General features: G+C 37.9%; 2 protein-coding genes and 1 long non-coding RNA gene across 6 annotated transcripts; 2 read left to right on the top strand and 1 right to left on the bottom strand.

Annotated features, from left to right (window-relative positions):
* Positions 1–99: 99 nt before the first annotated feature.
* Positions 100–10,793, top strand: LOC146477981 (uncharacterized protein B0272.4-like). 2 transcript variants are annotated; one of them, XM_085112693.1, is made up of 8 exons: positions 100–264; positions 1,087–1,252; positions 2,364–2,914; positions 3,722–3,888; positions 4,808–4,928; positions 6,204–6,293; positions 7,434–7,577; positions 8,761–10,793. In XM_085112693.1, the coding sequence occupies exons 1-8, from the start codon at positions 244–246 to the stop codon at positions 8,920–8,922; spliced, it is 1,422 nt and encodes a 473-aa protein (XP_084968819.1). In that variant the 5' UTR covers positions 100–243; the 3' UTR covers positions 8,923–10,793. The 2 variants fall into 2 exon arrangements, with proteins under 2 accessions (XP_084968819.1, XP_084968820.1); XM_085112694.1 differs by having other exon boundaries at positions 249–346.
* A 1,169-nt stretch (positions 10,794–11,962) lies between these two features.
* On the top strand, positions 11,963–13,752 carry LOC146477980 (uncharacterized). The gene is made up of 2 exons (XR_014865206.1): positions 11,963–12,360; positions 12,408–13,752. It is a non-coding gene; the product is annotated as an uncharacterized LOC146477980 (long non-coding RNA).
* On the bottom strand, positions 13,583–23,223 carry LOC146477979 (uncharacterized). 3 transcript variants are annotated; one of them, XM_085112638.1, is made up of 8 exons: positions 23,043–23,223; positions 19,940–20,199; positions 19,243–19,357; positions 17,526–17,648; positions 17,308–17,430; positions 17,090–17,212; positions 16,873–16,995; positions 13,583–14,943 (listed from the first exon to the last, which is right to left on the bottom strand). In XM_085112638.1, the coding sequence occupies exons 1-8, from the start codon at positions 23,119–23,121 to the stop codon at positions 13,892–13,894; spliced, it is 1,998 nt and encodes a 665-aa protein (XP_084968764.1). In that variant the 5' UTR covers positions 23,122–23,223; the 3' UTR covers positions 13,583–13,891. The 3 variants fall into 3 exon arrangements, with proteins under 3 accessions (XP_084968764.1, XP_084968765.1, XP_084968766.1); XM_085112639.1 differs by lacking the exon at positions 17,526–17,648 and having other exon boundaries at positions 13,584–14,943; positions 23,043–23,222; XM_085112640.1 differs by lacking the exons at positions 17,090–17,212; positions 17,308–17,430; positions 17,526–17,648 and having other exon boundaries at positions 13,585–14,943; positions 23,043–23,219.
* Positions 23,224–23,562: the final 339 nt, after the last annotated feature.

The following is a 23,562-nucleotide window of genomic DNA, read 5'->3' as shown; positions in this document are numbered from 1 at the left end:
AAGTGTCACAGGTGCAAGTTTTTTCATAAAAGAATTCGCCTTTTGCAAAAATGCAGAGAACTTCAGCTCTGTAATGTTGCTCTTGAGACAAAGCACGGATTTTGGCAGGATATTTTCCAATTTTCCGCCTGATTGTTTTTAGCCAACCAATCGTCTTTGCTGTTATATCGAACAAATGTTTTCGCGCGTGCGTACAGTTTTGGCGCGCTAGTTTAATTACTAGTTTAACGGCGGCTGCGCAACATGGCCGATAGTATATATGAGGTAAGTTGTCGAGGTTATGCACAAATTTGGTTAATTCTTGCTCTGTTATACAACCGATCTGCACAAAACGTCCTATATTAAGGTATTACTTCTTAAATACTAAATAGACAAATTCTTAAGGCGATTTTCGTGGTATTTGTTATTGCATTTTCTGTTTTATCAAGCAGTTCATTCATTGTGCCGAAGTTTCACTATGGATTATTAAATTTGCATTTAATAATCGAGCTAGGTTCCTGAAATGGACTTACATAATCTCTTATCCGTTCCGCGTTTAAGTAGGATTTCCTTCGCTTTCGCTGGTGAGAATACGTATCACTTCTGCACAGAAACTGCAAAGGAGCTGTGTTGCAAGGAATGAATTCATCGAGAGCACGTGTGCAGCGTACTTTTGTTTATCAACCAAGGTTGTTTCTGTTGTCCTCATTTTCTTGCTACTACACCTTTTGTTAACACTGATCATCATTTAATTTTGTACAAACGAAAGACAGTTCAGGACAAACATTTCTGCACAGTTCTGTACTGTACAAAATTTCGGGTGGTTGTTGTATTAGCAGTTTTATGTTCCGGGTATGTATGCAGTTTTGATATTTAATTTGTGACCATCAACTAGTCCAAAGAAACCTTGATAGCTGCTTTGGAAGATGTCATGTTTAGTTACTGTAATTAATGTTGTTCATGGTTTTAGTTTGCTTTTTCTTTATTTTGTTTTTTAGTTCATAACAAATTGTAATTAATTTTATATAATGCATTAATTAATATGGGGCCCTTGTTGATTAAACATTACCAGTATTTGTACTGAAAAGGCTTGGCCACCATCATTAGGTTGATAAAGTTATAGGAAGACGCAGGACATCCAAAGGAACAGAAGAATACCTCGTCCACTGGAAGAATTACGATCGTCTTTACAGCACGTGGGAACCAATAGAAAATTTAACATCCTGCCTCCACACTGTGACAGAGTTTATGGCAAAATCTTTTCCAATGCCAGGTAAAAATATGGCGTTTTACACTGAGTTGCCAAAGAAATTTTGTACGCTGATTTTAAGCATGTGAAAATGTGAAATTTTGATGTGGCTTATCAAAGTCTCTTATATATGCTGTGGTTCAATTTTATCCTTGATTTAAATTTTATTTTCCATTGTTTCAAACTCTTAATCATACATTACCATGCCCAGGAACAATAGGAAGATAAAATAGGGTTGTTGAAAGTAGTCGGCAGCTGCCGAAAATCACCATCCACTTCATGATCTTGGCCAGCTAGTCTGCTGGGCTGTTTATCTGATTCTTAAAAAAGACGACAAAATCAGCTGCCTACTCCAACAATAAGGCCACCTTCTTGAAAACTTAAACGTTAAACTTAAACCAAGGATAAATCTGAGGATAATGTATGAGGACACTGTATACACGTAGAGGAAACTTGATCATCTGAAGTAAAGATTCACAAGAAATAACACTGGGACACTGCAATTCATTATGTAGGTGAAAGACAATGCAATTCTTTGAGGGACATACCACCTTCTGTTCGAATACATTCATTCAGGGTTGAAAAGAAATTTGATTGGGCAAGCATATGTATAATGAAATTCATTAGAGTTTTTACCTATGTTAAACAGAATTCCAGGGGGGCTGTGGTCACACAATTTTTAATGGTATTAATTCTGGCCCATTAACCCAGATTCAATGAATTTTTCAGATTTCAGATTTTACCAACATTTAATTTGTTTTTCATTATTTTCTAATTCATTTCATCCTCAAATTTGCCAATTGAAATTTAAAACCAATTTTGTTTAAATAAAGGTTGTGTATTTATGTTGGTAATCTTATTGGACTAGGGCCCATTTTATCTGTTCTATAGAAAACGGTATAACAGTCATACAGTAGCCATTCTCCTGTTCCTATTAATTTGCAAGGGTTTTGATCTCTACAATGCATCTCAGCTCTTCAATATTTATTACACAGATTAAGCTTACCGGTACTTTCTCCTTGGTTGAATGCAGTAACTGCTTGCTAACTTACTTCATGCTGATGCCACTCTTACAGTAAATCACACTAATTGACTATCTGTGCTGCTCTTCAAAATTCTTTCTTTTCTTGTTTAGGAATAAATGGTACTTGTGTTTCTCATGTGGAATCCAGTAAGCCCGAGTTACGGCAACTGAGAAAAGTCACTGATATTGACAAGAGAAAGCTGAGGGGCCTTGCTAACAAGGAAATGGTGGATGAAATTTTAAAAGTGAAAAAGATGACGAAAGAACTGAAAAAATACCAAATAGGACGAGGTAGAGGAAGGAAAAGGTCTGAAGCCAATGATTTGTGCGAAATGCTAGGTCAAGAATTGGATGCAAAAAAACATAGGATGAGTCCACTTAATGGAACAATTATTGAAAAAGCTCTCCACTCTGGCCTTGATTGTCAAAGTCCTGACAGAGACAGTGGAAGTGCAAAAAAAGCCAAGAAGTCCCCTGGTCGACGGAAAAAGAATGGTTTGACGCCTTCACTGACAGAGCTGGGAGAGAGCGAAGTGTCGAGATTAACACGCACAACTCGTACACATGGGGTTCTAGATGAGTGTGTGTCTGTCATGAAAGAAGAGTGTATCTGGAAAATCACCATGTGTAGTGAAAAGAAGCAAAATGCATTATCTACCGAGGTAGGTTTCATTTATGATGTGCGCAACGTTTTCCAAACAAAACAGTAAGATCCAGAAATTAGTGTTTTTTAAGGGCTTGGCCATCATTTATTTATTTTTTTTTTTTACCAGCCAGGCAATACAGTAGATCACATAATCCAAAGAAAGCTGCAAAATGAGCCTATGCTCTATAAAAGCTTTGATTTTGTTTTGAACCCTGCTAGAGTATTGCAATTGGATGAGCTCATTCTTTAAGGAGAATTCTTGTATGGCGTCGTGAAGACCCAGTGCGACACCTAGGACATTTGAGAGGGGGCACTCATTCTGATAGGTTGCTGTCTTTATCACAAAATCATTTAAGGACAGTGCTTACTTTTGTTACTGCACATATATGTTCTGCGCATCTCAAATCCTCGTGTTTCCTATGGATAATGCCTACTAATACAGGGATATTTTTGGGTGGCTTAAAACTATGCAGAGAAAGCAGAACTTAGCAAGCGCTCATGGAATCTAAAAAGAAAATTGGGGGTAACCATGCATTTTTCAGAGATAATCAAGACCACACTTTGCTTTGTATTTTACTGTTTTTTAGAACCATTGTTGCTTAATTATCTCTAGAAAATGCATGGTTACTCCCAATTTTGGGACATCCAAAACAAAGAAAATTCAAGTTTGACTGGATGAAGTCACTTTGTTTTGGACGTCCCAGTGTGTAGCTTGCTCACCAATAAGGTGCTTTTTGTACCATGTGACCATGCATTACCTGCAAAGGGCCCATTCATTATTCAAGTAAATTTATAGCCTGTTGTTGTAATTTAAACTCCACAGATGTGCGATCAGCTTGCTAACCTTCTGCATGAAGCAACAAAAGAGGATTCAGTTAAAGTCGTTGTGTTGACCGGGGCTGGAGAGAGTTTTTGTAGTGGTCTGGACTATCAGGACTTAATTAAAACCCATCACAAGCATGAGACAAAGCGAATGGTGGAAAAGTTCAAGTGAGTGTTATCAGAGGGTTAAAATCCAGTATTTTTAATTTTGTCAGGTAAAAGCATGTATGACATGTAATATTATTTATAATTATTGTCTGGATCGTACTTGACATATCTGTTCCAACTTTACAGCTAGACATTTTTTTTTCCTTTCAAATTGTTAACAAACTTCTTTTTTTTTTTGGAAAAAGGAGTTTTCATTAAATGAACAGCGTACTATCTTACATTGAAACTGAGTGCAACAGTGCTTTCTTTCCATTCATTAGCACAAAGCTTTCAAGAAACCAGCGCAAACAATTTTGTTGCAAATATTGCCTGGATAGGGTACCAAACTTGTGCCAGGATTTTCTTTGGCCAATATAACAAAATAACCTCTTATGTTTTTAAGGTCCAGGATGTATCCAAACCTGTAATAAATTCTTTTGCCGCTTATTCATTTCCAAATTGCAAGAAATTTCTAAAGGTTTGCAGAGCACCAGGAACAGCAAGTTTCTGAATGTAATTTTGTGGCAATTGAGAGCACTTGTTAAGCAATGCGCCCACAGTATGTCTTTTAAAAGAAACTACTGAAAACATGGCATTCACGATACTTTGATGACAGTGCATGGATTACAACTGTTGTGGAGGTCATTAAATGGGAATCTTACCACCTTTGCTTCTGGAAACAGCCCTAACATTTTCCTCCTATATTAGTTCCCTGAATGCCAATTCAAAAAATTGAAAAAGTCAAATAGTTAGTCGCCTGAGCTGATGACTAGCCCTGGAATTCTGGTCGCCAACACTCAATTTTTAGGTGCATTGACAACCAGCTGGTCGCAATTTCAGACCCTTCATTGCATTACCATTTTGTCACCAGTGGCACTGGCACTTTTTCATCAATTACATTGTCATTTTGTCACTTCTTGCATTGTTGTTTGGTCTGCAGGCTTTTGGTTGAACTGCTGATCAGCTTTCCAAAAGTGCTTGTGGCAGCAGTGAATGGCAGTGCTTTAGGATTTGGCACTGCTCTTCTTGGCTTGTGTGATGTGGTGTATGCATGCAGCAAGGTCAGTGCATTAGAGCTATTTTTATGGCACTGGTGAAGTATGATTTCTTTAAAAATCTCTCAGGGTTCATATGGGTTGTGAAATCCTCAGCATCCATTCCTGGAATTTGGTTTTGGCATTTTTCCACGAGTGGAAAGTCCTCAAAAGTTTAATTATCATCATTAGATTGCTGGTCCTGGAACGTCCTTGAAAATTACAAATGTCATGATTTTTTTGCTGTACATGTATGCATTATGCAATCCACCTTTTGAGGGAGTTTTACAGTTAATCTTTTTTCCTTAAAAGAGCCTGAAAAATCTAATCCCAGCTGTGACATACTGTTTCCTGGTGGGCTAAGTTTGTTCTAATGCTGAACTGCAGAGTGAAAGGTTGCAAGTTTAAATCCTGGCCAGACCAATAGTTATGCCTTTGCCATGACTCTGCAAAGAAACAGTTAGCCCTCTGTGTGATGCAGAACTGGTGGTTCCTTTGTTCTCCTATTTGGTGACATAGTAGAAGTCTTTGGAAGTCTTTATTAAGAAATCAGTCACAACAAACATGTACGTGTGTCTTTACAATCAATAACCAATCACATGCATTATAAAATTGAAAAAGATTAAACTAAAAGATATTAAAACATATATTTAAAAAAGACATCAATTTACAAGGGCGCGTTTAAATCGTTCGGTTTTTACTTTGGGAAGTATAAAGTCACGTCCCCTTTCTCTAAGAACCCTAGTACATTTGGGAGGGAGTAAGTTATTTAATACATGACCAGTGTCATTTGTGATTCTATTGAAAAGATCACTGTCCCTATTTGTAATTACATTGGATATCAAAATGATCTTGCTTGTATAGCCAAAACTATAGGCTCGCTGAAAAAAATGTGTCAATCTGATCTAAATATTTGTGTTGATAGGCAGAGCCCCACACTTCTAATCCATACAGAAATAATGACATAATTGAAGAGTCGAAGAGTTTACTAAGCTGATCATAGAAAAACCACCAAGGACTTCATGTATCAAGCCCTGGATGTGTCCACCCTTGGTGTTGACATGCGGTTGGCAAGGCTTCTGAGTCGACGAGACAATAAGTAAAATCGTATAGATTTAGTCAGAGAGCTACATCTACACATTGATGATGGCAAAGAAAAATGTCCCAATAGTTTAATTTTAATCACTTGGTTTTGATTGGCTTCTTCATAAAGGACCAGACAGAGTACTGTTTGCAGTTGGACTGCCCACACTGTTCCTTCTTTAAAATACAGTTATTGCTATTGTTATTTTTTTTTTCCAGGCAACTTTTCAGATGTGTTTTACCAAATGGGGTCACCCACCAATAGGATGTTGTTCTTCTGTTCTTGCAAACCTACTTGGGAAAACTGGGGTGAGTGCATTTTTTGTTGGAGCTAAAATGTTTCATTTTGTGAATTGGTTGGAACTTATAAAAAATAACAATATTATGGGGATGATCATAAAAAAATTACTGACTCAGGGCAGATAGTTTCTCAGAAGGAAATATTTCAACGTTGTCTCGAAGTCTTCTTCAGTCATTTGATCTTGTTAAGACGTTGAAGACTTTGAGATAACATTGAAATATTTTGTTCCGAAAAACTAAATTTTGCTCTGAGTCAGTATTGTTTTCATCATTATGTTTCTAGAACAAGTTTGTTTATTGACATAATCTTAGTTGTTCATGGTACCTTGTTCACAGGCCTTTATGTAAAGAATCAATGGTGAGGCCTTGACTGTACCCTCATGGGTAGAGATCCTACTCAATTTACACATGCCGATTAAACAGGCTGATTTGGCTCAATTTGACAAAGGAAATGAGGGAGTAGACAAAACTTGGCCCGATTTATAAAAATCGGTGGCAGCGCTGTAGCTTTTCTGAATCAAGCTGATTTTCACTCTATGCTACACCAACAGATTTAAAGAAATTAGCTGACAAATTGTAACATGTAAATTAGCCTATGCGATTGTCATTGCCCATTCTGGAGTGCAAAGCGTTGGTTTTTGAGGAGAGGGGAAACTGGAGTACCCAGGGAAAACCTTTTTGGAGCAAGGACGAGAGCCAACAACTAACTCAACCCACATATGACACACTGAGTCCGAAAATCAGACCCAGGCCACGTTGGTGGGAGACGAGTGCTCTCACCACTGTACCATCCCGTCGCTGTCAAGACTGCTAACATTGTGGTTACATGTAATTTTGTTATTAGTCTTAAGATTGCCCTCCATTGCTGGTTTACTTTAAGATAACCATTTGTGTTACATTGTTGATTGTTCACGGTGCCCTATTTTCCCTTGGGAATTTTCGAGACTTGTATACTTCGATAGGAGAGTGTCTAAACTACTGAGGGGCGCTCACCTTTACAAACCAAGATGGCAGCAGTTCGATCGAAGCACGCGAGCCTTGAAAATTCCAGGGAAAAATAGGGGACTTTGGACAGTCTACAGCTGTAGTTTCATTGAATTTTATCCAAGCTCCGCAGCAATAAAGGACTTTTAAAAAAAATTTTGGCAGGCGGTGTCAATGCTATTGTTAAACCACAAGATGGCTGCTACAGAAGCCTGGGAGAATGGACTGGTCATGGAAGTTTTGAAGACAGGGAATTTTATGGAACAGGTTAACAGCAGGGTGAAATCATTGGCAGCTATGTCTAACAAGGTACATGCACAGTCATAATGATACAACTACTTTTAATGAAAGATGATGGATCAGAGAATTGAGCTGCAGTGTAGTAGAGCAACTCAAAAAGCTATTAAAAGGTTATCCTGGTCATGGCACACATATTTTCTAGTTGTTTTCTTGCTGTCTTTTATTTTATATACCTTCTAAACAGTGCAATATAGTATAAAATCTAAATGTACGTGAACAACCAGGGACAGTTATCTGAGGAAGCAATACAACAATACCCTTTGAACAACTGGCACCAGGCTGGTTCAATTTGGACCTTGTCAAGCCTGCGCAGGAAACGTTTCCGTTTGTGCATTTTTCACTGCGCACACATCCAAAATACGGAAAGCAGAAAACTCCACGGAAACATTCCCTTCACAGGCTACCCTGGACACAGGGTTAGGTTCCATTACCAGCCAATGTTCAGGAAATGAGCCCACGCTCAACCTCCAAAGAGGAGGAAAGCCGGACCCAAGGGAGTGGTGGAATTCAGGCCAACACAGGGCCTGACCATACATTTTTCTTTCTTCTTTTATATTATAAGCTGAATTCTACACGCATTTTGATTTGTGCTCACTTATGATCTATATGAGGACAGATGCATAAATGATGTCAACATTAACAACTTTTGCTTATTTATTGTATAAAACAAATAGATTCCATGTTGCTGTGCGTCTGTTCAGTAATAGATCACAGAAGACGTCAAATTGTGTTAAGAACATCAGTGACACACTCGGCTGTGCCTCATGTGCCACTTTTTTGTTCTTACCACATTTTGTCATTTTGATCATTATTTAACAATTAGATTATGAGCTAGAGATTTCTATTGCGTGATAGCTGATGAGGGCGCAGCCCGAATCAGCTATCATGCATAGAAATTGAGAGCAAATAATCTAATTGTTTTAGTATAAATCTACTATTCGTTTAAAACTAAACAAGTAAATTATCTATATCCTCATCGCAGACACTTTGAAAATGCAAGGAAGCGGCCACCATTTTGTTGAAAGCGGCTACTCACTATCTATCACAAAATAGATAGCGAGTAGCGTAGCCAATCAGAGAATGGCATTCGTGATAGAACACTAGTAGATTTATACTAATACTGAATAGACACACGGCAACATGGAATCAGTCTATTTGTTAAATGGCAGTCATTTTGATTACCGGTTTCTAGGTATTGCAGGACACTAAATCACTCATGAAGCCGCAGCCAAACCAAGAAACTCTACGAGATGCTAACAGTGAAGAATGCAAGCTGTTACTAAAATACCTTAGCGATGATCAGGTGTTGGACACTCTTCAAACAAACTGGCTTTCCGATGTTGTCACTGCTTAGTTGTGTTTTATCCTTGCCAGTTGACTGTTAATAGGGGGTTTTACTTTTGTGAGTTATGCTTAAGCATTTTAAGAACCTTTCAAACTGCTTAATTTTAGTTAGTTTTGAAAACTTCAAAGTTCTAGTTCAATTTTTTTAAAAGACTCTTTGTTAGGAACTCATTCTTTGGAGCTTATATAGCTGTGATCGAGGGTTAGAGAATAGAGAAGTGCATTGTAGTCTGTTAGTTTTAAAAGAGTCCTCAAAAATCGCCACATTCGTAGTCAAAATTTCTCACTATCAAAACATTTCGAGGTATAACATCTCCTAAAATAATTTCAACACATCAGGCCCCAGTTGTTCAAAGGCCGGATAACTTTATCCGCTGGATAAGTCACTATCCGACAGTTTCAATCTGACAGCAAAGATTTCATTATTTCCTCATGCACTGAAGCGCATATGCACACTCTTACCACTGCTTAGTTGGGGAGTGTACGAAAGCCTTGTACAACAATTAACGTGAAGTATATTTTAGACGCTGAAGAGTGCCTTATCCAGCGGATAAAGTTATTTGGCCTTTGAACAACTGAGGCCAGAAAGATATCACTCACGGCACTGTTCCTGGGGAGTTTTATCTTAAGGGTATTTCACCTGATTCCATGGAAACTAGTCACTGTAAAGTGACTGCTAAAGTTAGTATATTCAACATTTGAATGAGTAGCCCGTCATTCTTATAAAAGGGAAGTCCAGTCTCTGTTCTGTAAGCCTTCGAAGTCGTAGCCTTGGTGAGAAAAAGACCGACGTAGCTGGGAATATTTTATTCAATTTTCCTTTTTAGGTTAAAAAAATATTAGGTTTATTGAAATGTAATATATCTGTTTTAGTAGAGGTAAATTAGGAGAATCCTTGTTTCAACTTCATGAACAGTACGAAAACACGACAGCGACGGCAATGACAACGCACAAAACTAAGGGCGTAATGAGCAAAAACAATCGCTCTGCGCGTGCGTTTTAAGTTTCGGTACCCGACTCTGTCGTCCTCTGCAAAACAGCGTGAAATGACCAAATTCAAGGTTTTGTGGAGAACCTGAGCGCTCACGACGGTGAATTTTTCCTTCTTTTTTTTTCTTAACTTGAACGCGACTCCTACTAATTTGGTTCCTGGGTAATTTGTCGTTTATGTAGAAGTTAAAACGAGTTAAAATAATCGCGAAGTAGCACAAACGAGAGAAAGAAATATTTCCAAGTGACATTTTCGTTGGCGTTGCCGTCTTGCATTCGTAAGGTCCCTACTAAGTATTTACTGTCATGATCTGGGGCCAGTTGTTCGAAAGCCGATTAACGCTAATCCCCGATTAAAAATTATTCGATGTTTTCATCTCGCTCATGTAAAATGTTATTAAAAGCTAATTTTAAGCTAAAGTTAAGAAAAGACCACGTCAAAACCGAAGAACAAAATTTGTTTAAAGAGTCCTCACTGATTAGCAATTAAACTCCAATCAAAGTTGACGTTAACCAAGGATTAGATAAATCGGGCTTCGAACAACTGGGTCCAGAGGTGAACACGAACAAAATCGTGGGACAAGTTTTAAGGACCAAATTACACGCGGTTTTAAAGTAAAGCTTTGAATGATTTGACTTGATGCAGTTAATGACTGCTGTTGTGTGTCGCCTTCCATCTTTTTTAGACTCACCCTTTTACCCATGCGTCGCGCTGGATGTTTTTGTCAAAATTAAACTCGTACCCTTTTGTGATTCACATGAAATTAAATGGTTTTCAACATTTTGTAGAGATCTGCTTTTCTTGCTTTACACATATTTTACGCATTTTACCATTCAACTTACCTTGTAGGTAAAGATTCAATGAAGTTTAATAAAGATGTGTTGAACACATTTTAGTCGAGAGTTTTAGCAGCAAAATGGTTGTAAGTTAACACATGCAGGCAGTGGCTTCATTTCCAGCCGTTTGAGGATCTAGTGTTTCGTCATTCGACACTTGAGGAACTGGTGAAAACTACTAGACAAGAAGAAGTCCCACTATACCGCAAATAGATGGTGGTCGCTGCCTGCACTTCTCCCCCCTCCCCCCCCCCCCCCGCCCCTGCGTTTTTCAACCTCAAAAGATGGTGTCTATTGCATAGCCACTCCTCTATCCAGTACACAGATGAGAATAGTGCAAAATAATTCGGACCTTTGATTTTTCTTTTTTTCTTTTTTAATGTATTTATTTTTTATTTATTTCGATAACGCAACAAGCAAAAAAACAACAGTACATTTTACATTACAGGGCTCGAAATAACGGCCGGTCAACGGACAATGTCCGGACTGATTTGGGAGTTGACCGGTCAACCTTTCGTCTTGCCGGTCATGTTGACCGGTCACATTTGATCGTTTTGAAATGAAATAAGTTAAAATTTCCATGCTGTTCAGTTGTTTCAGTCGTAGCAAGTTGCTGTGTATTGTCATTTGCGGAACTTTGATCTGAAAACCTGGGTGAAATGCAACAAGAACCGTTGTTTACAATTCGTAATCCATATTTCTTGAACACTTGATGTGTCGTCCGGTTCCGGCACACCCAAGTTAAAATGCCTGCTTACTAAGCTTTTCTCGATGGATCTCTTGTAATGAGGAGTAGATAGATTACTGGCGGAGTTTTAGGATCAAGATCTCACACCGTGATACGTACACCAGAAATCATTATATTTGGAGGCATTTACTGTGCATTTACTTATTTACAAATTTAATGTATACTATAACGATATTTAACGCGTTGCGGGTTAGTCTTTCCGACAGTGTACAGTACGTATTAATACACATACACTGTAAGCTTATTTTCATTTTGCTGCTGTAATTTACTTTTGTTGCTGACAATGAGTGCTTTAAAGTGCTCTAACTTTTTTGGAAATATATAACGCCAGTTTTGGTTCATGGGCCCCTGTTTGAAGAGTTATTTATTTTATATAATTTGACCGGCCAGAAACGGTACGTGACCGAGCTAAAATGAATTGGGCCGGTCATCGTGTCCGGAGACTCTCCGGAAATTATTTCGAGCCCTGCATTACAACTACTAAACAAAAGGGCTGTACCATGTTACGCAATCTTCACACACCCCATTTTCACCCTTCTCACCTCCCTCCCCCTGTCCCTCAAACAAAAAGAAATCCGTGTACCACTGTTTGCTCCATTGTTGAAGGCCAAGATGCCTCAAATTTCTTTTCTGGTTTTCGGTATGGTCTGACTCACTTTTTTCTTGGGGTAGATTAAAAAATATATTTCTCCGTAAAGAGTCGAATAAGCCAATCGTTACATCAGTGCACTTTGAGGCTGAGATGGACGTGGCTTCGAATTTATATTTTCAAAGTTATGGTCTTTTCTTCAAACAAAACTCGATAAAGAAAAAGACCCCGAAATGCTCCCACATTTTCGGTAACAATATTAAAAAATAGAACGAAATAACACAGTTAAAGACAGTTAATGTTAAAGGAAAGATTTAATACGTCTCAGTAGCAAACAACTGGGCAAGAAATGCATTTGAAAGGAAAAGATTTCCTTTAGTTGCATATGTAGATTGTTTTAAATTTGGTTTAATTGACTTTTCTGTTCTCTTTTAATTAACTTGTATGTGATTTAATGGACAATAAAAGTTTACAGCAATCACTGGACATAAAATCTACTGTGATAAACTCGTGTTACCTCGCTTGATAGACCTGTGTGACATGATAATAACAAAATTTGCTTACATTGGCATATCTAGCGTGACATAACCACACAGCGTGACCTTTCCTTAAATTTCAGTAATTTTTAGTTTATTTCTACATCCTGCTTTTAAGCTCATAGTGATGAGGAAAAACCTCATATGCATTTACTTTCAACACACTTTTACATTCGCGACTACAAAACTAGTTTCGTCAATAGACCTCGTCAGTTGGTAGGCACAGTTTTGTTTTTAAAATACAGACGACTTCATATAATATAGCACGAGGAATAACCCTATCTAAGTAACTAAGTAACAATAACGCTATATGGATAGGGGGGAGGGGGGATAAAAAAAATACAATGCAAAATACAAAAACAACAAATAACAGCAAAATATATATATACAACAAAATGAAATAAAATCAAAAAATAGTTCAGTTCCTATTGTGCAATAGTCATATGAAGTAATGTTTGTAGCTTCTTTTCATGTTTGCGTGGCAACAGCCCTTGGGATCCGGAAATAGCTCCACTCGCCTTTCGTGTTGATCAATTGACCTTCGGTAACTTGATGAATCCTGACCGATTCAGTGATCTGTCTCAGCATCGCATCGTTTTGAAACATTCCTGTGACAAACATGGGGGAGACGTCCCGGGCTTCATCATGAATGTCACAGGAATGTTTCAAAACGATGCGATGCTGAGACAGATCACTGAATCGGTCAGGATTCATCAAGTTACCGAAGGTCAATTGATCAACACGAAAGGCGAGTGGAGCTATTTCCGGATCCCAAGGGCTGTTGTCACGCAAACATGAAAAGAAGCTACAAACATTACTTCATATGACTATTGCACAATAGGAACTGAACTATTTTTTGATTTTATTTCATTTTGTTGTATATATATATTTTGCTGTTATTTGTTGTTTTTGTATTTTGCATTGTACTTTTTTTTATTTCCCCCCCCCCCCCCATCCATATAGCGTTATTGTTACTTAGTTACTTAGATAGGGTTATTCCTCGTGCTATATTATATGAAGTCGTCTGTATTTTAAAAACAAACTGTGCCTACCAACTGACGAGGTCTATTGACGAAACTAGTTTTGTAGTCGCGAATGTAAAAGAGTGTTGAAAGTAAATGCATATGAGGTTTTTCCTTATCACTATGATGTTGAGTAACACTTTCTTGGCTTCGACAAGCAAAATTTCACAAAGATGCTTTTAAGCTAAAATACACTTTCAGTGTCTTTGTTCAACTTCTTTGGCAAGATCGGTTTGTTTGCATTACTTAGCTCCATTTTAGACCCATTTGTACACGGTACTTTTAAAGTTGCGTGTCGAAAAGTTACGCACGTTTGCAAATGCCAGGTAAGTGTGACCTTCGTACTCAAATGACGTCATATCAGAAGATGCTACGGTTGAAATCTCTTGGTATTTGATGAAGGTCATTCCAGACGCCCGGTAAATAACTGACTGTGTGTTGTAGTAATTACTAGTATCATAGTAATTGGCCACACCTAGGAACGTTTGACGGCACATGACAAATGGATGCCAGGCGCGAGCTCCACGAGTTGGAATGGACTGGAGCAGAACAAATCTGGTACCATTCCACTTGTAAATGAACGAGTCGATGTTGAAATTTCTTCCATTTTTGTGGTTGGCTAAGGCGAGAAAGGTTTCACCATTCGTGTTAAAAGCCTTCACATCATATGCTCCATGAGACTGAAGAGACTGCAGTTTAAAAAATTCAGTTCCTGACCATTTGAATACAGTGGATTTGGCAGAGCTCTTGAAGTTTGCAAAGGCAACGAATGTGTCATTGTTTATCACAAAAGCTGTGCACGCCTTGGCTTGCTCGGTTTCTATTTCCTGAAATTTTTCGAAGCCGTTCCCTTTCCATTTGTAGATGACAGACTTTGTGCTTCTCGTGTTTGCCACGGCGAGAAATTGCCCTGACAATATTTCAAAAAAATTCAAGCCACTTGCTTCATCTGTTGGAATGTTTTGCATAAAAACAAACCGATGTCCATCCCACTGATAAATGGAGGAGTTTAGTTTGTAGGTATTTCCATCTTGGATATTGGCAACAGCAATGTAATGTTTATCAGCAATTGTAAAATATTCAATGTCCCGTCCTCCGGTGGTGGCTATGGTCTGGAAGAGGAAGAAGTTTCCGGACGAATCGTTCATTTTGTAAATGAAAGAGTCGGGGCTGAAGCTATTATTGTCATCATTTCGGTTAGCGAAAGCAAGAAACACACTTCCATCGATTCTGAACTGTTCAACGGCGTTGGCTGCTTTGGTTGGCAAATCTTGATGTTTTTCGAAGCGGTGCAAATTACTGGAACAATCTTTGGAGATACAAAAAACACATGTCTGGAAATTGAGGGCAAAATCAATACAAAATTGATGATGAAACATGGTTATTACAATGAGATTGCTTTTTCGGGAAAAAACATGCTGTATCACGTTTTGTCGTATCAATTTTACTTTCCATTTTCATACAAAGTCAAACTGATATTACGTGGCAGTGAAATATACGATAATAATGGCATATCATCTATGTGAAATTTGGATGAAAGATTTATATTAATAGATGAAAGAACTTCGATGTTGTGCACGCGTCCTAAGCAGTTGCATCTATCAAATTTGTCATCCACAGCTCAACATTTAATATATAGGATCTTTTAGTTACAGTATTTCACTTTTGTCTGTTCTTCCACCACTAAAGAAATAAAAAACGCGCCGAGAGCATTGTTGAGTTATATAAGCAGGCGGAAATTTTTAAGAACACGAGAGAAGTGTAGAGATGGCGAGTGCCTCTCTGCACTTCTCCAGTGTTCTTAAAAATTCCCAAGTGCTTATATAACTCAACAATGCATGAGGGACAAGTTTTTTATTTCTTTTATAAAATATAAACAATCGCAACTCCTCAGACAAGTGCGAATTTTAATGAATCAACATCAAGTTTCTCCTTACAAGAGATAACGCGTAATTTAATAACGCGCGCTCTTGAAGATCACGACAGGGCACGCGACAGCGCAATCAAGGAAAAAGTCAAACTGTTTTACTTTTTCGTCACGTCGTCAGCAAGTTCAAGAAGTTAACTCCAAGTCAAGTTTAAGTTAATTAAAAGTCTGAAAACATCAGTACAAGAGACTGTTCTTTGCGAATCGCTGGAGTGACAGCACATTCTGTCTCTGCATTTCTCAGATTTTTCACAGGCAAAAAAACTGACGTGTGCTCCGTGCATATGTACAATTATAATGCACGCACCATACGTATGCTTCGTGCATTGTGGAGTTATACAGAACTCAGTTTGGCCAATCACAGTGCTTTGTTGACCCTGGCTATTTTATAAAGGTATGTAACGAACTTACAAAATTTATGACCAGCACGCCGCGTGGTTTGGGAGATCAGTTGGTAGAGCACTGCTCGGCCGGTATCAAAGCAGTGATGGGTTGGAATGCCATCTGAAAATCTGCATTTTTGGAGGCCCTCTCTTCGCAACTGCGTACTCAACTGCGATAGTCCCTCATTAAGTTTGCATTCTGGTTAACTGGCTCTTTTTTAAATACGGTTCAGTTCAGTTTAATTTTTTCTATCCTGGCGAGATTACATTTCATCCTAAAAGGCTCCCATTAGCTTTTAGTCCACGGCGCAATATATGCTTGAGGATTTTTAATTTATTTTTAAAATACTTTTAAAGAAAAAATTAAAGAGGAGTTTAAGCATTTATTGAGAAAAAGTTTAAAGGTCATTGAAAATTAAAATTTGAAGCTAATAATAAACAGACAAATAACAGACAGTCCACTAACAACCCAAGTTGCTCTATAGTGTTTTGGGCGAAACTGTCTAAAAATGTTATTAATTATTATTATTATTATTATTATTATTATTATTATTATTATTATTATTATTATTATTATTATTATTATTTTAATTTAATGCATTTTTAAACTCACTTCCAACCACACTTTCTTCCAAATTCCAGCGTCCACTTAGAGAATAACGATGTTCCAAACATTGTGCAAGTAATAGTCAGGATATTTTAGACTGTAAGCCGTTATGGCTTCGTGACTCAATTCCATCAACCATAACTTTAATTTTTATTAACATTTCAAGCTTTTCTCGTCTAGTTTTTCTGTACTTCACTTACTTTTTATTAAAAAAAAAAAAAACAGTTAATAGCAATTCTATTACAATGAAGTTTTAGTTCTGAAAATCAGTTGTAATCGTGTCAAATAACAAATGTGATAAGAGCTGTAAACAAATTATACCTGAACACACACGTCCATCACCAGTGTATCCTGGCTTGCAGCTGCAATTAAAGTGTCCATCGGTATTTATACACGTTGCATTCTCGCTGCAGTCATGGCTACCGTTGCTGCATTCATCAATGTCTTTTAAAATAACGCAAGAGTAATACAATCAGTTGTTGAATAATCAGCCAATAATGAATTGAACAGTCTGTGTAAATAAAACGGCAAATCATACCAAAACACGCGTGTCCATCACCAATGTATCCTGCCTTGCAGCTGCAGTTAAAGTGTCCATCGGTATTTATATACGTTGCATGCTCGCAGCAGTTATGGCTGCCACTGCTGCATTCATCGATATCTGAATAATAAGAGAGTAATGGAGACAGAAATAAGATGATCAGCCAAAAATAAGGGTAAGCTACCTTTATAACTACGAAGAAGGACTCATTATACCTAAACACACGTATCCATCACCAATGTATCCTGCCTTGCAGCTGCAGTTAAAGTGTCCAGCGGTATTTATACACGTTGCACGCTCGCTGCAGTTATGGCTGCCACTGCTGCATTCATCGATATCTGAATAATAAGAGAGTAATGGAGACAGAAATAAGATGATCAGCCAAAAATAAAGGTAAGCTACCTTTATAACTACGAAAAAGGACTCATTATACCTGAACACAAGTATCCATCACCGATGTATCCTGGCTTGCAGCTGCAGTTAAAGTGTCCATCGGTATTTATACACGTTGCAATCTCGCTGCAGTTATGGCTGCCACTGCTGCATTCATCGATATCTGAATAATGAGAGAATAATGCAAACAGAAATGAAGGCATGAACTTACTAGCCAAAAATTGGGGTGCACTGTAATCGCAAATTCCAGTAAGGGACTGTGCAATAATTATCAGGAGGGGGGGGGGGGGGCTGAAAAACCAGAGGGGGGGGGCATTACCTAAAATTGCTGCCAAGATAGGGGGGGTCAAAGTAAAATCACTCATTTGACAGAGGGGGGGGCCTTAAGTTTTATTCGAAATGTAAATAAACTTAAACGCAATTAAAGATTCTCAATACAGGCCTCATGATAGACTGTAACAAATATCAATACGAACAGCTGTTAAACGATTATTGAAAAAATTCCATCAAAATGAAAAGATAAGTGATTAATTTTAACCCTTCTTCTATTTAATTAAGCTGACCCTATGTAAAGCAAAAATCATGCACTTGTTTTTTAGCATCCCCTGTAAAACAATGGGAATCAAACAGATCTCGTAGACAAGCTTTGTCGGTTTTTGATGTGAATAAAAGTAATGTTTCTTCATCGACTGAATCGATTTGCTGAATTCCATACATCTCTGGCTCATAACAAAGTTCAACAGGCTCTCCTCCCAAGGATCTAAATATAATGCAAGCCCTTTTTCGTCTGTTATTTGAAGCGTTCAATCTCGTGTTCTTTGATTTTTTTCTCTGCTCCTTTCTCTTTCTGGCTTCAGAAGTTTTCTCAAACGTTTTGTTCAACACCGTGAGTTTATTGCATTGAAAGCTAAAAAAAGGGAAGCTGAGCGCAATACCCTTCCAGACATTAACTGGAAAGAAGAAGATGAAGTCAAATCCCTCACAGCAAGACAAATTAAGATCTATCTTAAGCAGAACAATCTTCCTGTATCTGGAAGCAAAGCCGTGCTGGTAGCACGTGCTCTTGATTTCTCGCAAACTGGAACACGAAACAACGAAAGAATTAGTGCCAATGACAGTGACACAGAACTCCTATCCAGTGATTCCGAATGCGACTCTGATTCTCACACAAGCACTTCCGAAAACAACTCTGAGTTGGATTCAGATGACTCCGAAACGGATGGCTTTGTTCAACACTCATATGAGGTATTATTTGTTCCAGACGACGACATCCAACAAGTAAGCGTACGCTTACAGTAGCATGACAATATAAAAGGTATGCACTTAAAGGCATCTATGGTAATGGTGGCGGCGAGGAGTGAGTGCGTGTGTGTGCGTGTTGGTGGGGGGGGGGGGGGGGTGCGACGTTATTTTTAACACAACAGAGGGGGGCTTAGAACTAATTTTTTAGTTTTGGAGGGGGGGTACTGTCTAAGTTTTTGCTAGATAACTCTGGTTTTTCAGCCCCCCCCCCCTCCCTCCTGATAATTATTGCACAGTCCCTAATAGAAATAGCTCTCAATGGTACAATCATAATTTTTAACAAACATCAGTCCGGTGATTACCATTGATTTACCATATGAAGTGGTAAGTTCTATTTCAGTATGCTAAAAAAGCTTAAATGATTCGCCTTATCGTGTATTTACATTTAAAAATTCACGTAGCATGCCTACAGCTGAGACAAAAATGTTGTTAATAAAACATTTGGATTGTATTACCGTTTTCACAGTTTTCTCCTGTAAAGCCAACCTCGCAAACACACAGGTATTTCTTGTTGGTAAATCCCATGAGGCATTTTCCACTGTTCACACAAGGATTACTGGCGCAAAGATTCTGAAGAGAAAGAAACACATTCTTTGAAGCGGCTGAAACAGAATGATTTATGAAGAAAGTATATTTAATAATTAAGCAGATTAAGATGTCAACGTCAACAGGCCAACGGTATAACACCAAACAATGACGGTTTCTTTACAGTATATGTTGCCTAGTATCCGCCCTCTTAAATTTTAACTTCCCGGAACTATATCTTGTCCTCTAGGCCAGAGGAGTCCTTAAATTTTGGTTCAAGAAAATCCGATGAACTCATAAATATAAATTGGGACTGGACATACAAAAACTAAATTGGATGCCCCTGGATAAATATTGATTTAAATAAAAAAATAAAAATAAATTTAATGAAAGGTAGATTAACTTTTAATTGTCCATAACCATTGTAAAATAATAATTCAGACAATATAGAAAAGAAAATCTTAAGGTGCTATGTCATCAAGAGGTATCCAAAAGAATAAATGTTAAAAACTAATGACAATTTCACCATTAACTGGTCATCGAAAACGCGATCACCACGGTAATCATCATTGTCATTTCGTCATTGTCATATATAACCAGCATTACTAACTTATTTGTTGTTCATACCTCTATTCCTTTGTATGTCCAGTCGCGGCGTAGTTTTAAGTCTTGTGGATGCTGCACTTGGTCTGAGTTGCTTAATTGGCAAATAAATTTATCGTTACTTGGTGGACCAATATTGACCGAGACACATTCACTCTCCAGAAGACATTGGTCTTCACATTGTCTGTGTATTCCGATAGAACGATTTAAAAATACGTGGCCCTCGAGATAACGGCTGTTGTTCGGTGGATAAAACTTAATCCGTCGAATCTCTCCACAATCACCTGCAAAAAATAACAAAAATAATTTTCACTCACAATTGTTTTTCTCGTACAACCGAGCTTCGAATTGTCGTTGGCACAAAACATTTTCATAACCAAAATCGCACCAATTTTGTTTGTTAAATCGCACAGAAAAGAAACCGTCACCAAACTGTCACTCATCAGTATTCAAATCCTACCAGTAAACAGGATGTTTGTAACCTGAACCTACAGTACTAGTCAAGTTCCCTTGGGACAGTTCACAACCAAGCGGTAAATGTCCCTCTCCTGCTGTTCTCGCCCCTCTCAATGTTGTTTTCGGCAATTGTTCTTGTCAAACTTATGAGCCAACATTGAGAGAGCATTGTCCTAAGTTATTTGACTAGCACTGTAGTTTAATGGCCTAGCTCCTATGAGTCTCCTACAGCTTAGTTGTCGATTAGAGCATCTGACCTAGTCACCGGGAGGTCACAGGTTCCACTCCTGTTGGGAGAACTTAGATTTCTTTCTTTCCGAGTATGACTGTGTCACTGAATGAAAAAATACTTGTGTCATTTCAATAACGTTTTTTATGACAGGAATTTGTTGACATAAGAGCGAGTGCTAAAGTTTTTTTCTGAGCCACACAGCAGCACGCTTATGTGCACTGAATTTAATGATGCGACTTTGTCACCAACATAGTAGCCAGAATCTATTGCTACGATGATGGTACGTTACAGTTAAGACTGTTGCTTAACCAAGTTCAGAGGTAAATAAATTGTCTATGATGCAATGTTAAAAATAAAACTTGCTGGATTCACCACAAAACGTCCCTTCCATCTCAATAGAACTTTATCACACGGCGGCCATTTTGAGTCTCAGGAGAATAAAAAGCTTTGTGTTTTGCTCGGCAAGCCTCGCACTGAATTCGCGTCTGGCCGAGAATGAATGAATTATTCAACTAAATTGAGGAGGAGACGCCCAAGTCTCCTTTCGCTTTATAGGTCGACGAAAAAAAAAAAAATAGGAAAAACCAAATAAAAAAGTATGTTTCCATGCAGTCCTTAAAAAGCAAGTCTTACACGCGCGTGTTCTGGCTTGTTAAATCTTTTGCGTTTGTAAATATCGAAACCTAATAAATCTACCATCAAAGGTTTTTACGGGGGAAAAACAATTGAGTCATTTTTTTGGTAGTTAATAAAAAACAATTTTTCTTCGCCATCTCCTGAACGTCAGTACTTCCTTAATTAAAAGAGGAAATCAGTGTTGCAATGCGGCTCAGCAGAAGCAGTTCGTTCCCTCCGCCGTGAATTCGCCGCAAAGGCACGGAACCATAACACGTATCTTCATCGGAACACTTAACTTTCCCCTTTTTTTCGGAACGGTTGCGCTAATACGTACAAATAGCGAATACTTTGCCTTGCAATTCCTCGATAGCTTCATAAAACAAATTTTCATTGGTTGAGGAACTAATTACGAGTCATCCCATGAGGAAAACAACAATTGGAAATAGAGATCATACAACGAAGCTAATTACAATTGACAACTAAATGTGGAATAATCATTGTTGGGCAACAGCTTCTGACGCAAGTCCAAAATTAAGACAGCAATCTGCTAGGCTGAGGAAGTTTGCTGAAAATATTTTCGTTTTATTTGTGCAACTCAGTAAAATGTTGCGTCTTCCATGTCACGGCCGCTGGAAAAAACCAAAAAAAAATTGTATAATTTGAAACTTCAAAACGATTTTCATGTTCAAGAGATCGATTTTATCTAGCGTTGTTGGCGATATTTACAGTTGAAATGGTTACCATGAAATGGATTGATGTGCAGAATGAACGATAGCCATCCTAGTTCTTCTGGCGTGGATTCCGTAGCTTAATTCTCCGGTCATGAATTTATTACCAAAAATTTCTATTAATCCGGGGCACCCAACAAGAATATTAAAGCAGGAAAAGATAAAACGTTGCTTCCTAAATTCCCACCCTTGTACATATGAACTTTTAAAAGGCAAATTTTTGTAAGCTAACGCAGTTTAATCTGTTCGGACTCCTTAAAATTTAAGTTTACAAAATTTTAGGCAACGGTTTATCATTCCCCAACTTTACAAGCTGCTGTTTGCTTTCCGAAAATTCCATCTGGCCTTTTCTCGCTCTTTCAGCGTTATGAATGTCTGAGGTGACCTGTCGCTAAAGAAAACGCTAGTTTTTCTTCGGCACAATTTAAATAATCCGAATTTCTGAGCCCAATAATGTCCGGCTTTCCGAACATGACCCTAGCTGCCTGCCCTAAGTAGCTTAGCAGCTAGAGAAAGAGAAAGCCAAATTGAAAAGGAAGAAACCTATGTCATCAGTCTTTAGAAAACAAATTTTAAAGCTTTTGTGTTTATAGAATATCAAAACATGATAAATTTACCATCAAATACATAGAAAAAATTTGGCCATGTTCTTGCACAATTAATAGAAACTAGACGGACAACTTTTTTTGCGTTTTCGTTAACCTTTGCTTGTGTTTTTACACTGAATTATTAAGTGTTTTATTCCTCCTCAATTGAAAAGGGGAGCTCAATAAAGCTTTGGCTATTACTAAAAGAAATATTTCAAACGTTTGCTGAAAAACTGCAATCCAGTGATAAGGTATTTAATTAATCTCAAGGCGTTTTCCGTTTATATTTTCTAACTCCTCATCCATCATGCTGATCAGAAAAATGAGTCGCATTTAATAGTAATAAACATGGACACACACAAGAATCGTCGAAAAACTTGGTGAACATCTACTCAACTCGGTTTCACTTACGTACGAATCAATAGTTCGGATCGGTTTTAAGTTAAGCTAGAATTGCATGCAAATTGTTGTTGTTTCTTCTATTTTATCACACTTTTCTAACGTACCTTTAATGCAGTGGAGCCAAGTTCCCCAAACGACGCACACTAGCAGCAAATTTAGAAAGGTGAGAGAACAGCCCGCCATTCTTCAGTGAAGTGAGATGACTTCTCAGTGAGGATGTTCTGAGACAGCCACCCTTTGCTAGCTTTGTGTTTTTGTTAGCGATCAATTATTCAGATCTCACAGTAATTGAGCTCCCAGCTGCATGGGAAACGTGGGGAAAATGACAGTTTTAATCGACTAGGGCTATCAAAGTGTGCGGAATTGTTTACCTTTGAATTCTTAATGGTGGTAATTCCTTTATTTACAGAGATATTTCTTTCCAATATCCTTTTAGACTCGAGATACAAGAAAAAATACCAAAATAGATTAATGTAGCATGTACACTCTGTAATGACACGAGAACAAAACTAATAAGGCTGCAAATTTGGACCGAATTAAAACTGAAGCTGGTGAAAGTTTGATGCAAATGTTTCTTTGTCACCTAATGATGCGTTCGATATAATTTATGAAAGAATATGAATA

Source organism: Pavona decussata, unplaced genomic scaffold (genome assembly GCF_977016875.1).
Source record: "Pavona decussata unplaced genomic scaffold, jaPavDecu1.1 SCAFFOLD_67, whole genome shotgun sequence".
In the NCBI taxonomy this organism is placed as follows: domain Eukaryota; kingdom Metazoa; phylum Cnidaria; class Anthozoa; order Scleractinia; family Agariciidae; genus Pavona; species Pavona decussata.
Note: the sequence above shows the minus strand (reverse complement) of the source record. Positions and strands in the feature narration are given on the sequence as shown.